Source organism: Oncorhynchus nerka, unplaced genomic scaffold (genome assembly GCF_034236695.1).
Source record: "Oncorhynchus nerka isolate Pitt River unplaced genomic scaffold, Oner_Uvic_2.0 unplaced_scaffold_1009, whole genome shotgun sequence".
NCBI lineage: Eukaryota > Metazoa > Chordata > Actinopteri > Salmoniformes > Salmonidae > Oncorhynchus > Oncorhynchus nerka.
The window spans coordinates 82,665-98,586 of NW_027040292.1; the positions used below are offsets into that span (position 1 = coordinate 82,665).

Sequence of the window (15,922 nt, forward strand, 5' to 3'; positions counted from 1 at the left end):
ATCCAGTCTACCGTCTAGAGAGCATCTAGAGAGCATCCAGTCTACCGCGTCTAGAGAGCATCCCGTCTACCGCGTCTAGAGAGCATCCCTACCGCGTCTAGAGAGAGCATCCCATCTACCGCGTCTAGAGAGCATCCCATCTACCGCGTCTAGAGAGCATCCCGTCTACCGCGTCTAGAGAGCATCCCATCTAGAGAGAGCATCCCATCTACCGCGTCTAGAGAGCATCCCATCTACCGCGTCCCATCTAGAGAGAGCATCCCATCTAGAGAGAGCATCCCATCTACCGCGTCTAGAGAGCATCCCATCTACCGCGTCTAGAGAGAGCATCCCAGTCTACCGCGTCTAGAGAGCATCCCATCTACCGCGTCTAGAGAGCATCCCGCATCTAGAGAGAGCATCCATCTACCGCGTCTAGAGAGCATCCCGTCTACCGCGTCTAGAGAGAGCATCCCTTCTACCGCGTCTAGAGAGAGCATCCATCTACCGCGTCTAGAGAGCATCCCATCTACCGCGTCTAGAGATCCCATCTACCGCGTCATCCAGTCTAGTCTAGTCTACGTCTAGAGAGAGCATCTACCGCGTCTAGAGAGAGCATCCCGTCTACCTAGCATCCCATCTAGAGAGCATCCCGTCTACCGCGTCTAGAGAGCATCCCATCTACCGCGTCTAGAGAGCATCCAGTCTACCGCGTCTAGAGAGAGCATCCCATCTACCGTCCGTCTACCATGTCTAGAGAGCATCCCATCTATCTAGAGAGCATCCCATCTACCACGTCTAGAGAGAGCCCATCTACCGCGTCTAGAGAGAGCATCCCATCTACCACGTCTAGAGAGCATCCCATCTACCGCGTCTAGAGAGCATCCATCCCACGTCTAGAGAGCATCCAGTCTACCGCTCTAGAGAGCATCCCATCTACCGCGTCTAGAGAGAGCATCCCGTCTACCGCGTCTAGAGAGCATCCCAGAGCGTCTAGAGAGCATCCCAGTCTACCGCGTCTAGAGAGCATCCAGTCTACCGCGTCTAGAGAGCATCCAGTCTACCGCGTCTAGAGAGCATCCATCTACCGTCTAGAGAGCATCTAGAGAGCATCCCATCTACCGCGTCGAGAGCATCCCATCTACCGAGAGCATCCCATCTACCACGTCTAGAGAGCATCCCGTCTACCGCGTCTAGAGAGCATCCCAGTCTATCCCCTACATGCATCCCATCTAGAGAGAGCATCCCATCTACCACGTCTAGAGAGCATCCCATCTACCGCGTCTAGATCCCATCTACCACGTCTAGAGCATCCTACCATCTAGAGCATCCCATCTAGAGAGAGCATCCCATCTACCAGTCTAGAGAGCATCCCATCTACCAGTCTAGAGAGAGCATCCCATCTACCGCGTCTAGAGAGCATCCCATCTACCGTCTAGAGAGCATCCCATCTATCGCGTCTAGAGCATCCCAGAGCATCCCTAGTCTACCGCGTCTAGAGAGAGCATCCCGTCTACCGCGTCTAGAGAGCATCCCATCTACCGCGTCTAGAGAGCATCCCAGTCTACCGCGTCTAGAGAGCATCCCATCTACCGCGTCTAGAGAGCATCCCATCTAGAGAGCATCCCGTCTACCATGTCTAGAGAGCATCCCAGAGAGAGCATCCCGTCTACCGCGTCTAGAGAGCATCCCATCTACCGCGTCTCCCATCTAGAGAGAGCATCCCGTCTACCGCGTCTAGAGAGCATCCCATCTAGAGAGCATCCCATCTACATCTAGAGAGAGCATCCCATCTACCGCGTCTAGAGAGCATCCCATCTACCGCGTCTAGAGATCCCTACCGCGTCTAGAGCATCCCATCTATCCGTCTACCGCGTCTAGAGAGCATCCCAGTCTACCGCGCATCCCATCTAGAGAGAGCATCCCGTCTACCGCGTCTAGAGAGAGCATCCCGTCTAGAGAGCATCCCATCTAGAGAGAGAGATCCCATCTACCGCGTCTAGAGAGAGCATCCCATCTACATCCAGTCTAGAGCATCCCTATCTAGAGAGAGCATCCCATCTACATCGCTTCTAGAGAGCATCCAGTCTACCGCGTCTAGAGAGCATCCCATCTACCGCGAGAGAGCATCCCATCTACCGCGTCTAGAGAGCATCCCATCTAGAGAGCATCCCATCTACCGTCTAGTCTCTAGAGAGAGCATCCCATCTACCGCGTCTAGAGAGCATCCCATCTAGAGAGAGCATCCCGTCTACCGCGTCTAGAGAGAGCATCCAGTCTACCGCGTCTAGAGAGCATCCCATCTACCGTCTAGAAAGCATCCCATCTACCGCGTCTCCCATCTAGAGAGAGCATCCCACCGCTACATCGCTACCGTCTAGAGAGCATCCAGTCTACCGCGTCTAGAGAGAGCATCCCGTCTACCGCGTCTAGAGAGAGCATCCCGTCTACCCCATCTACCGTCTAGAGAGCATCCCGTCTACCGCGTCTAGAGAGCATCCCTATCTCTAGAGAGCATCCAGCGTCTAGAGAGCATCCCTACCGTCTAGAGAGCATCCAGTCTACCGCGTCTAGAGAGAGCATCCAGTCTACCGCGTCTAGAGAGAGCATCCCATCTACCGCGTCTAGAGAGAGCATCCAGTCTACCGCGTCTAGTCTACCGCGTCTAGAGAGCATCCAGTCTACCGCGTCTAGAGAGCATCCAGTCATCCATCCCATCTACCACGTCTAGAGAGCATCCCGTCTATCCGCGTCTAGAGAGCATCCCATCTACCGCGTCTAGAGAGCATCCAGTCTACCGCGTCTAGAGAGAGCATCCAGTCTACCGCGTCTAGAGAGCATCCCATCCCATCTAGAGCATCCCGTCTACCGCGTCTAGAGAGAGCATCCCATCTAGAGAGAGCATCCAGTCTACGTCTAGAGAGCATCCTACATCTACCATCGTCTACCACGTCTAGAGAGCATCCAGTCTACCGCGTCTAGAGAGCATCCCATCCCGTCTACCGCGTCTAGAGAGCATCCAGTCTACCGCGTCTAGAGAGAGCATCCCATCTACCATCCCATCTACCGCGTCTAGAGAGAGCATCCCATCTACCGCGTCTAGAGAGCATCCCATCTACCGCGTCTAGAGAGCATCCCATCTACCGTCTAGAGAGCATCCCATCTACCGCGTCTAGAGCATCCCATCTACCGCGTCTAGAGAGCATCCCATCTAGAGAGCATCCCGTCTACCATGTCTAGAGAGCATCCCATCTATCTATCTACGCGTCTAGAGAGCATCCCATCTACCGCGTCTAGAGAGCATCCCATCTACCACGTCTAGAGAGCATCCCATCTACCCCGTCGTCTAGAGAGCATCCCATCTACCGCGTCTCTAGAGAGAGCATCCCATCTACCGCGTCTAGAGAGCATCCCATCCCGTCTAGAGAGAGCATCCCAGTCTACCGCGTCTAGAGAGAGCATCCCGTCTAGCGTCTAGAGAGCATCCCGTCTACTGCGTCTAGAGAGCATCCCGTCTACCGCGTCTAGAGAGAGCATCCCGTCTACCGCGTCTCATCCAGTCTACCGCGTCTAGAGAGCATCCCGTCTAGTCATCCAGTCTACCGCGGCTAGAGAGCATCCCGTCTACAGCGTCTAGAGAGCATCCTTTCTAGAGAGAGCATCCCGTCTACCTCGTCTAGAGAGAGCATCCAGTCTACCGCGTCTAGAGAGAGCATCCCGTCTACCGCGTCTAGAGAGAGCATCCCGTCTACCGCGTCTAGAGAGCATCCCGTCTACCGCGGCTAGAGAGCATCCCGTCTACAGCGTCTAGAGAGCATCCTTTCTAGAGAGAGCATCCCGTCTACAGCGTCTAGAGAGCATCCCATCTAGAGAGAGCATCCCATCTAGAGAGAGCATCCCATCTAGAGAGAGCATCCCATCTAGAGAGAGCATCCCATCTAGAGAGAGCATCCCATCTACCGCGTCTAGAGAGCATCCCATCTAGAGAGAGCATCCCATCTAGAGAGAGCATCCCATCTAGAGAGAGCATCCCATCTAGAGAGAGCATCCCATCTACCGCGTCTAGAGAGCATCCCATCTAGAGAGAGCATCCCGTCTACCGCGTCTAGAGAGCATCCTTTCTAGAGAGAGCATCCCGTCTACAGCGTCTAGAGAGCATCCCATCTAGAGAGAGCATCCCATCTAGAGAGAGCATCCCATCTAGAGAGAGCATCCCATCTACCGCGTCTAGAGAGCATCCCATCTAGAGAGAGCATCCCGTCTACCGCGTCTAGAGAGCATCCCATCTACCGCGTCTAGAGAGCATCCCATCTAGAGAGAGCATCCCGTCTACCGCGTCTAGAGAGCATCCCGTCTACCGCGTCTAGAAAGCATCCCATCTAGAGAGCATCCCGTCTACCGCGTCTAGAGAGCATCCCGTCTACCGCGTCTAGAGAGCATCCCGTCTACCGCGTCTAGAGAGAGCATCCAGTCTACCGCGTCTAGAGAGCATCCAGTCTACCGCGTCTAGAGAGCATCCCGTCTACCGCGTCTAGAGAGAGCATCCCGTCTACCGCGTCTAGAGAGAGCATCCCATCTACCGCGTCTAGAGAGCATCCCGTCTACCGCATCCCATCTACCGCGTCTAGAGAGAGCATCCCGTCTAGAGAGCATCCCATCTACATCTAGAGAGAGCATCCCGTCTACCGCGAGCATCCCGAGTCTAGAGAGCATCCCGTCTACCGCGTCTAGAGAGAGCATCCCATCTAGAGAGAGCATCCCATCTACCGCGTCTAGAGAGCATCCCATCTACCGCGTCTAGAGAGAGCATCCCATCTACCGCGTCTAGAGAGCATCCCATCTACCGCGTCTAGAGAGAGCATCCCATCTACCGCGTCTAGAGAGCATCCCATCTACCGCGTCTAGAGAGCATCCCATCTACCGCGTCTAGAGAGAGCATCCCATCTACCGCGTCTAGAGAGCATCCCGTCTACCGCGTCTAGAGAGCATCCCATCTAGAGAGAGCATCCCATCTACCGCGTCTAGAGAGAGCATCCCATCTACCGCGTCTAGAGAGCATCCCGTCTACCGCGTCTAGAGAGCATCCCATCTACCGCGTCTAGAGAGAGCATCCCATCTACCGCGTCTAGAGAGAGCATCCCATCTACCGCGTCTAGAGAGAGCATCCCGTCTACCGCGTCCAGAGAGCATCCCATCTACCGCGTCTAGAGAGCATCCCATCTAGAGAGCACCGCGTCTAGAGAGCATCCCATCTACCGCGTCTAGAGAGCATCCCATCTACCGCGTCTAGAGAGCATCCCATCTACCGCGTCTAGAGAGCATCCCATCTAGAGAGCATCCCGTCTACCGCGTCTAGAGAGCATCCCATCTACCGCGTCTAGTGAGAGCATCCCGTCTACCGCGTCTAGAGAGCATCCCGTCTACCGCGTCTAGAGAGCATCCCATCTACCGCGTCTAGAGAGCATCCCGTCTACCGCGTCTAGAGAGAGCATCCAGTCTACCGCGTCTAGAGAGCATCCCATCTACCGCGTCTAGAGAGCATCCCGTCTACCGCGTCTAGAGAGAGCATCCCGTCTACCGCGTCTAGAGAGCATCCCATCTACCGCGTCTAGAGAGAGCATCCCATCTACCGCGCCTAGAGAGCATGGGACAGACTAGACATGTCATTATGGTAACTGTAGCAGCAGACATAGCGTTAGCAGAGACAGACAGGCGTTGGTTACCTTCACCAGGGCGTCCTCCAGGTACTTGGTCACCTGCTGGGCCAGACCGAGGGGACAACAGAGCCTGAGGTCGTTGAAGGCCGTCAGGATGTTGTTCAGGAAGCAGGCCAGAGGGGGGAAGTCCAGCAGAGCCATGGGGGGCTGGAGGGTACCTGGCTGGGTACTGGGGGGCTGGAGGGTACCTGGCATGGAGCCCCCACCCAGCATAGAGGGGAGAGAGATCAGAGTGTACAGGTTCATGTCCTCCTGGAACCTGTCTATGGCTTCCTCTACAGCTTTGCGGAAGGTATCGGCCGCCACGCGCTGGAACATCGGGGCCAGCTGGCCGCGGAAGTCTGCCCCGACGCGGCTGAAGGACAGGCCGAAATACATGCACTGTCCCAGCAGGGAGTCCAGGCGTCCGCCCACCCCCCTCTGGAGGTCTCGGTCCAGGGTCACCAGGAACTCAGACACCTGCTGCACCACCCAGCCGTGGAAGATGGCCGCCTCGTTCACCGCCTGGCCGTGACCACCTTTCAACACAGACACCGTACATCACAAGGCTGCCCCCTCATTCACCACAGACACCATACATCATAAGGCTGCCCCCTCATTCACCACAGACACCGTACATCACAAGGCTGCCCCCTCATTCACCACAGACACCATACATCATAAGGCTGCCCCCTCATTCACCACAGACACCACAGACACCATACATCACAAGGCTGCCCCCTCATTCACCACAGACACCATACATCACAAGGCTGCCCCCTCATTCACCACAGACACCATACATCACAAGGCTGCCCCCTCATTCACCACAGACACCACAGACACCATACATCACAAGGCTGCCCCCTCATTCACCACAGACACCATACATCACAAGGCTGCCCCCTCATTCACCACAGACACCATACATCACCACAGACACCATACATCACAAGGCTGCCCCCTCATTCACCACAGACACCACAGACACCATACATCACAAGGCTGCCCCCTCATTCACCACAGACACCATACATCACAAGGCTGCCCCTCATTCACCACAGACACCATCACAAGGCTACATCACAAAGGCTGCCCCCTCATTCACCACAGACACCACAGACACCATACATCACAAGGCTGCCCCCTCATTCACCACAGACACCATACATCACAAGGCTGCCCCCTCATTCACCACAGACACCATACATCACAAGGCTGCCCCCTCATTCACCACAGACACCATACATCACAAGGCTGCCCCCTCATTCACCACAGACACCATACATCACAAGGCTGCCCCCTCATTCACCACAGACACCATACATCACAAGGCTGCCCCCTCATTCACCACAGACACCATACATCACAAGGCTGCCCCTCATTCACCACAGACACCATACATCACAAGGCTGCCCCCTCATTCACCACAGACACCACAGACACCATACATCACAAGGCTGCCCCCTCATTCACCACAGACACCATACATCACCTGCCCCCTCATTCACCACAGACACCATACATCACAAGGCTGCCCCCTCATTCACCACAGACACCACAGACACCACCATACATCACAAGGCTGCCCCATCATTCACCACAGACACATCACAGACACCCCCTACATCACAACAGCTGCCCATCACAAGGCTGCCCCCTCATTCACCACAGACACCACAGACACCGTACATCACAAGGCTGCCCCCTCATTCACCACAGACACCATACATCACAAGGCTGCCCCCTCATTCACCACAGACACCGTACATCACAAGGCTGCCCCCTCATTCACCACAGACACCACAGACACCATACATCACAAGGCTGCCCCCTCATTCACCACAGACACCACAGACACCATACATCACAAGGCTGCCCCCTCATTCACCACAGACACCATACATCACAAGGCTGCCCCCTCATTCACCACAGACACCATACATCACAAGGCTGCCCCCTCATTCACCACAGACACCATACATCACAAGGCTGCCCCCTCATTCACCACAGACACAGACACATACATCACAAGGCTGCCCCCTCATTCACCACAGACACCATACATCACAAGGCTGCCCCTCATTCACCACAGACACCATCACAAGGCTGCCCCCTCATTCACCACAGACACCATACATCACAAGGCTGCCCCCTCATTCACCACAGACACCATACATCACAAGGCTGCCCCCTCATTCACCACAGACACCATACATCACAAGGCTGCCCCTCATTCACCACAGACACCATACATCACAAGGCTGCCCCCTCATTCACCACAGACACCATACATCACAAGGCTGCCCCCTCATTCACCACAGACACCATACTCACAAGGCTCCCCCTCATTCACCACAGACACCATACATCACAAGGCTGCCCCCTCATTCACCACAGACACCATACATCACAAGGCTGCCCCCTCATTCACCACAGACACCATACATCACAAGGCTGCCCCCTCATTCACCACAGACACCATACATCACAAGGCTGCCCCCTCATTCACCACAGACACCATACATCACAAGGCTGCCCCCTCATTCACCACAGACACCATACATCACAAGGCTGCCCCATCTCATTCACCACAGACACCATACATCACAAGGCTGCCCCCTCATTCACCACCATACATCACAAGGCTGCCCCCTCATTCACCACAGACACCACAAGGCTACATCACAAGGCTGCCCCCTCATTCACCACAGACACCATACATCACAAGGCTGCCCCCTCATTCACCACAGACACCATACATCACAAGGCTGCCCCCTCATTCACCACAGACACCATACATCACAAGGCTGCCCCCTCATTCACCACAGACACCATACATCACAAGGCTGCCCCCTCATTCACCACAGACACCACAGACACCATACATCACAAGGCTGCCCCCTCATTCACCACAGACACCATACATCACAAGGCTGCCCCCTCATTCACCACAGACACCACAGACACCATACATCACAAGGCTGCCCCCTCATTCACCACAGACACCACAGACACCATACATCACAAGGCTGCCCCCTCATTCACCACAGACACCATACATCACAAGGCTGCCCCCTCTTTCACCACAGACACCATACATCACAAGGCTGCCCCCTCATTCACCACAGACACCATACATCACAAGGCTGCCCCCTCATTCACCACAGACACCATACATCACAAGGCTGCCCCCTCATTCACCACAGACACCATACATCACAAGGCTGCCCCCTCATTCACCACAGACACCATACATCACAAGGCCCCCTCATTCACCACAGACACCATAAATCACAAGGCTGCCCCCTCATTCACCACAGACACCATACATCACAAGGCTGCCCCCTCATTCACCACAGACACCATACATCACAAGGCTGCCCCCTCATTCACCACAGACACCATACATCACAAGGCTGCCCCCTCATTCACCACAGACACCATACATCACAAGGCTGCCCCCTCATTCACCACAGACACCATACATCACAAGGCTGCCTGTCTGTATTGACCTGTCTGTACCAAACCCACAGTTGGGACGATTGACCTGTCTGTACCAAACCCACAGTACTGACGGGCTTTTCCAGAACACATATGAAACACATCTTTAGATAATTCTTGTTGGGTTTAATCTTCATATTTATGTAAATCGTATCAAATAATTCAGCCTTAAATGAACTAAAGCATTGCATTCACCGGGAGACAGCAGGGGGTCCTCGTCAGAGAAGATGGCTCTGTACTGGGTGGTAATGTCAAACAGATGAACCTGGAACAGAGGAAGACCAATGTCAGAGAATTAAAAGGCCTGTTTCCTGTTTCCTGGGTCCTTCATTCCACTGCTAGATAACAGAGGCCAGGTTACACACGCGACAGGCCTCGATGGTCTTGGTGATGTGGCAGTAAGGGTCCTCATCAGGGACAGTGGACAGGATGGCATGGAGCCAGGTGCCCCGCGCCTGCAGGAACTTGACCCGTAGCTCCGCCTCCGTGAACACGTCCATCCTGCGCAGGTAGCCAATCACACGCAGGCACACGGGAAGCTGGGAGTTGCTACGAAGCTGTTGCAACAGCTGGTTCAGCATGAGCTGAGCCGACTGACGCACCTCGTGGACGATGCCCTGGAGAAGAGACACAGGCCACGTTACAGTCGAGGTCAGGGAATCACACTCTGTTACAGTATTAAGACGAGGTATTTCTAGATCTACCACAGTTTGTCAGACTGTGTGTTGACAAAATTAATATAATAAGGAAGTGGTACGATCTGTAACTCCTCGCTGTGTAAACAGGAAGTGGTACGATATGTACCTCCTGGCTGTGTAAACAGGAAGTGGTACGATATGTAACTCCTAGCTGTGTAAACAGGAAGTGGTACGATCTGTAACTCCTAGCTGTGTAAACAGGAAGTGGTACGATCTGTAACTCCTGGCTGTGTAAACAGGAAGTGGTACGATCTGTACCTCCTGGCTGTGTAAACAGGAAGTGGTACGATCTGTAACTCCTGGCTGTGTAAACAGGAAGTGGTGCGATCTGTAACTCCTAGCTGTGTAACCAGGAAGTGGTACGATATGTACCTCCTGGCTGTGTAAACAGGAAGTGGTACGATCTGTAACTCCTGGCTGTGTAAACAGGAAGTGGTACGATCTGTACCTCCTGGCTGTGTAAACAGGAAGTGGTACGATCTGTAACTCCTGGCTGTGTAAACAGGAAGTGGTACGATCTGTAACTCCTGGCTGTGTAAACAGGAAGTGGTGCGATATGTAACTCCTCGCTGTGTAAACAGGAAGTGGTACGATATGTAACTCCTCGCTGTGTAAACAGGAAGTGGTGCGATATGTAACTCCTCGCTGTGTAAACAGGAAGTAGTGCGATATGTAACTCCTAGCTGTGTAAACAGGAAGTGGTATGATCTGTAACTCCTAGCTGTGTAACCAGGAAGTGGTACGATCTGTAACTCCTAGCTGTGTAAACAGGAAGTGGTGCGATATGTACCTCCTAGCTGTGCAAACAGGAAGTGGTACGATCTGTAACTCCTCGCTGTGTAAACAGGAAGTGGTACGATCTGTACCTCCTAGCTGTGCAAACAGGAAGTGGTAGTTGGTAGCATTAATACCTGGATGACAGGTAGAGACGAGTGCTTCTTCTCCAGTCTCTTGACGTACGCTGCCAGCTCCAGAGCCTCCTCGTAGTAACCATTCCGGACGCAGGTGTCCATCAGCTGAGGGATCTCTAAGATCTCCAGGATCTCTGTGTGACGGTTCAGAGTCAGGCTGTTCATCCGCCGGCTCGCCCCGATGTCCTCCGCCTCCTTCACAAAACCCCTAAAGGAGAGGATAGACGTGAGCCCAACCGGTTCTTCATCATGTCAACCGTTCAGAACAGTATTATAACAGTTCATGGAACAGTAACATTCAATAAGATCTAGTGTGTTCGTTCTAGATAGACGTGAGCCCGGTACCAGTCTGTTTGTTCTAGATAGACGTGAGCCCCGGTACCAGTCTGTTTGTTCTAGATAGACGTGAGCCCGGTACCAGTCTGTTTGTTCTAGATAGACGTGAGCCCGGTACCAGTCTGTTTGTTCTAGATAGACGTGAGCCCGGTACCAGTCTGTTTGTTCTAGATAGACGTGAGCCCGGTACCAGTCTGTTTGTTCTAGAGATAGACGTGAGCCCGGTACCAGTCTGTTTGTTCTAGATAGACGTGAGCCCGGTACCAGTCTGTTTGTTCTAGATAGACGTGAGCCCGGTACCAGTCTGTTTGTTCTAGATAGACGTGAGCCCGGTACCAGTCTGTTTGTTCTAGATAGACGTGAGCCCGGTACCAGTCTGTTTGTTCTAGATAGACGTGAGCCCGGTACCAGTCTGTTTGTTCTAGATAGACGTGAGCCCGGTACCAGTCTGTTTGTTCTAGATAGACGTGAGCCCGGTACCAGTCTGTTGGTTCGTTCTAGATAGACGTGAGCCCGGTACCAGTCTGTTGGTTCGTTCTAGATAGACGTGAGCCCCGGTACCAGTCTGTTTGTTCTAGATAGACGTGAGCCCGGTACCAGTCTGTTTGTTCTAGATAGACGTGAGCCCGGTACCAGTCTGTTTGTTCTAGATAGACGTGAGCCCGGTACCAGTCTGTTTGTTCTAGATAGACGTGAGCCCGGTACCAGTCTGTTGGTTCGTTCTAGATAGACGTGAGCCCGGTACCAGTCTGTTGGTTCGTTCTAGATAGACGTGAGCCCGGTACCAGTCTGTTGGTTCGTTCTAGATAGACGTGAGCCCGGTACCAGTCTGTTGGTTCGTTCTAGATAGACGTGAGCCCGGTACCAGTCTGTTGGTTCGTTCTAGATAGACGTGAGCCCGGTACCAGTCTGTTGGTTCGTTCTAGATAGACGTGAGCCCGGTACCAGTCTGTTGGTTCGTTCTAGATAGACGTGAGCCCGGTACCAGTCTGTTGGTTCGTTCTAGATAGACGTGAGCCCGGTACCAGTCTGTTGGTTCGTTCTAGATAGACGTGAGCCCGGTACCAGTCTGTTGGTTCTAGATAGACGTGAGCCCGGTACCAGTCTGTTGGTTCGTTCTAGATAGACGTGAGCCCGGTACCAGTCTGTTGGTTCGTTCTAGATAGACGTGAGCCCGGTACCAGTCTGTTTGTTCTAGATAGACGTGAGCCCGGTACCAGTCTGTTTGTTCTAGATAGACGTGAGCCCGGTACCAGTCTGTTTGTTCTAGATAGACGTGAGCCCGGTACCAGTCTGTTTGTTCTAGATAGACGTGAGCCCGGTACCAGTCTGTTTGTTCTAGATAGACGTGAGCCCGGTACCAGTCTGTTTGTTCTAGATAGACGTGAGCCCGGTACCAGTCTGTTTGTTCTAGATAGACGTGAGCCCGGTACCAGTCTGTTTGTTCTAGATAGACGTGAGCCCGGTACCAGTCTGTTTGTTCTAGATAGACGTGAGCCCGGTACCAGTCTGTTTGTTCTAGATAGACGTGAGCCCCGGTACCAGTCTGTTTGTTCTAGATAGACGTGAGCCCGGTACCAGTCTGTTTGTTCTAGATAGACGTGAGCCCGGTACCAGTCTGTTTGTTCTAGATAGACGTGAGCCCGGTACCAGTCTGTTTGTTCTAGATAGACGTGAGCCCGGTACCAGTCTGTTTGTTCTAGATAGACGTGAGCCCGGTACCAGTCTGTTTGTTCTAGATAGACGTGAGCCCGGTACCAGTCTGTTTGTTCTAGATAGACGTGAGCCCGGTACCAGTCTGTTTGTTCTAGATAGACGTGAGCCCGGTACCAGTCTGTTTGTTCTAGATAGACGTGAGCCCGGTACCAGTCTGTTTGTTCTAGATAGACGTGAGCCCGGTACCAGTCTGTTTGTTCTAGATAGACGTGAGCCCGGTACCAGTCTGTTTGTTCTAGATAGACGTGAGCCCGGTACCAGTCTGTTTGTTCTAGATAGACGTGAGCCCGGTACCAGTCTGTTTGTTCTAGATAGACGTGAGCCCGGTACCAGTCTGTTTGTTCTAGATAGACGTGAGCCCTGTTTGTTCTAGTACCAGTCTGTTTGTTCTAGATAGACGTGAGCCCGGTACCAGTCTGTTTGTTCTAGATAGACGTGAGCCCGGTACCAGTCTGTTTGTTCTAGATAGACGTGAGCCCGGTACCAGTCTGTTTGTTCTAGATAGACGTGAGCCCGGTACCAGTCTGTTTGTTCTAGATAGACGTGAGCCCGGTACCAGTCTGTTTGTTCTAGATAGACGTGAGCCCGGTACCAGTCTGTTTGTTCTAGATAGACGTGAGCCCGGTACCAGTCTGTTTGTTCTAGATAGACGTGAGCCCGGTACCAGTCTGTTTGTTCTAGATAGACGTGAGCCCGGTACCAGTCTGTTTGTTCTAGATAGACGTGAGCCCCTGTACCAGTCTGTTTGTTATAGACGTGAGCCCGGTACCAGTCTGTTTGTTCTAGATAGACGTGAGCCCGGTACCAGTCTGTTTGTTCTAGATAGACGTGAGCCCGGTACCAGTCTGTTTGTTCTAGATAGACGTGAGCCCGGTACCAGTCTGTTTGTTTGTTCTAGATAGACGTGAGCCCGGTACCAGTCTGTTTGTTCTAGATAGACGTGAGCCCGGTACCAGTCTGTTTGTTCTAGATAGACGTGAGCCCGGTACCAGTCTGTTTGTTCTAGATAGACGTGAGCCCGGTACCAGTCTGTTTGTTCTAGATAGACGTGAGCCCGGTACCAGTCTGTTTGTTCTAGATAGACGTGAGCCCGGTATCAGTCTGTTTGTTCTAGATAGACGTGAGCCCGGTACCAGTCTGTTTGTTCTAGACAGACGTGAGCCCGGTACCAGTCTGTTTGTTCTAGACAGATGTGAGCCCCGGTACCAGTCTGTTTGTTCTAGATAGACGTGAGCCCGGTACCAGTCTGTTTGTTTGTTCTAGATAGACGTGAGCCCGGTACCAGTCTGTTTGTTCTAGATATACGTGAGCCCCTGTACCAGTCTGTTTGTTATAGACGTGAGCCCGGTACCAGTCTGTTTGTTCTAGATAGACGTGAGCCCGGTACCAGTCTGTTTGTTCTAGATAGACGTGAGCCCCGGTACCAGTCTGTTTGTTCTAGATAGACGTGAGCCCGGTACCAGTCTGTTTGTTCTAGATAGACGTGAGCCCGGTACCAGTCTGTTTGTTCTAGATAGACGTGAGCCCGGTACCAGTCTGTTTGTTCTAGATAGACGTGAGCCCGGTACCAGTCTGTTTGTTCTAGATAGACGTGAGCCCGGTACCAGTCTGTTTGTTCTAGATAGACGTGAGCCCGGTACCAGTCTGTTTGTTCTAGATAGACGTGAGCCCGGTACCAGTCTGTTTGTTCTAGATAGACGTGAGCCCGGTACCAGTCTGTTTGTTCTAGATAGACGTGAGCCCGGTACCAGTCTGTTTGTTTGTTCTAGATAGACGTGAGCCCGGTACCAGTCTGTTTGTTCTAGATAGACGTGAGCCCGGTACCAGTCTGTTTGTTCTAGATAGACGTGAGCCCGGTACCAGTCTGTTTGTTCTAGATAGACGTGAGCCCGGTACCAGTCTGTTTGTTCTAGATAGACGTGAGCCCGGTACCAGTCTGTTTGTTTGTTCTAGATAGACGTGAGCCCGGTACCAGTCTGTTTGTTTGTTCTAGATAGACGTGAGCCCGGTACCAGTCTGTTTGTTCTAGATAGACGTGAGCCCGGTACCAGTCTGTTTGTTCTAGATAGACGTGAGCCCGGTACCAGTCTGTTTGTTCTAGATAGACGTGAGCCCGGTACCAGTCTGTTTGTTCTAGATAGACGTGAGCCCGGTACCAGTCTGTTTGTTCTAGATAGACGTGAGCCCGGTACCAGTCTGTTTGTTCTAGATAGACTGTTTGTTCTAGTGAGCCCGGTACCAGTCTGTTTGTTCTAGATAGACGTGAGCCCGGTACCAGTCTGTTTGTTCTAGATAGACGTGAGCCCGGTACCAGTCTGTTTGTTTGTTCTAGATAGACGTGAGCCCGGTACCAGTCTGTTTGTTCTAGATAGACGTGAGCCCGGTACCAGTCTGTTTGTTCTAGATAGACGTGAGCCCGGTACCAGTCTGTTTGTTCTAGATAGACGTGAGCCCGGTACCAGTCTGTTTGTTCTAGATAGACGTGAGCCCGGTACCAGTCTGTTTGTTCTAGATAGACGTGAGCCCGGTACCAGTCTGTTTGTTCTAGATAGACGTGAGCCCGGTACCAGTCTGTTTGTTCTAGATAGACGTGAGCCCGGTACCAGTCTGTTTGTTCTAGATAGACGTGAGATAGCCCGGTACCAGTCTGTTTGTTCTAGATAGACGTGAGCCCGGTACCAGTCTGTTTGTTCTAGATTGAGCCCGTTCTGTTTGTTCTAGATAGACGTGAGCCCGGTACCAGTCTGTTTTTGTTCTAGATAGACGTGAGCCCGGTACCAGTCTGTTTGTTCTAGATAGACGTGAGCCCGGTACCAGTCTGTTTGTTCTAGATAGACGTGAGCCCGGTACCAGTCTGTTTGTTCTAGATAGACGTGAGCCCGGTACCAGTCTGTTTGTTCTAGATAGACGTGAGCCCGGTACCAGTCTGTTTGTTCTAGATAGACGTGAGCCCGGTACCAGTCTGTTTGTTCTAGATAGACGTGAGCCCGGTACCAGTCTGTTTGTTCTAGATAGACGTGAGCCCGGTACCAGTCTGTTTGTTCTAGATAGACGTGAGCCCGAGCCCGAGCCCGTACCAGTC

At 52.8% G+C, this 15,922-nt stretch overlaps 1 protein-coding gene across 1 annotated transcript in view; it reads right to left on the reverse strand.

The window, feature by feature from the left end:
- LOC115120854 (conserved oligomeric Golgi complex subunit 8) overlaps positions 1 to 15,922 on the reverse strand; it is a 56,520-nt gene that overhangs the window by 38,696 nt on the left and 1,902 nt on the right. The window contains exons 2-5 of the mRNA XM_065016380.1: positions 10,789 to 10,996; positions 9,545 to 9,796; positions 9,375 to 9,444; positions 5,703 to 6,214 (exon numbers count right to left, since the gene is read on the reverse strand). Of these exons, the coding sequence (XP_064872452.1) occupies positions 5,703 to 6,214; positions 9,375 to 9,444; positions 9,545 to 9,796; positions 10,789 to 10,996 (1,042 nt within the window). The remainder of the gene's footprint in view (positions 1 to 5,702; positions 6,215 to 9,374; positions 9,445 to 9,544; positions 9,797 to 10,788; positions 10,997 to 15,922) is intronic.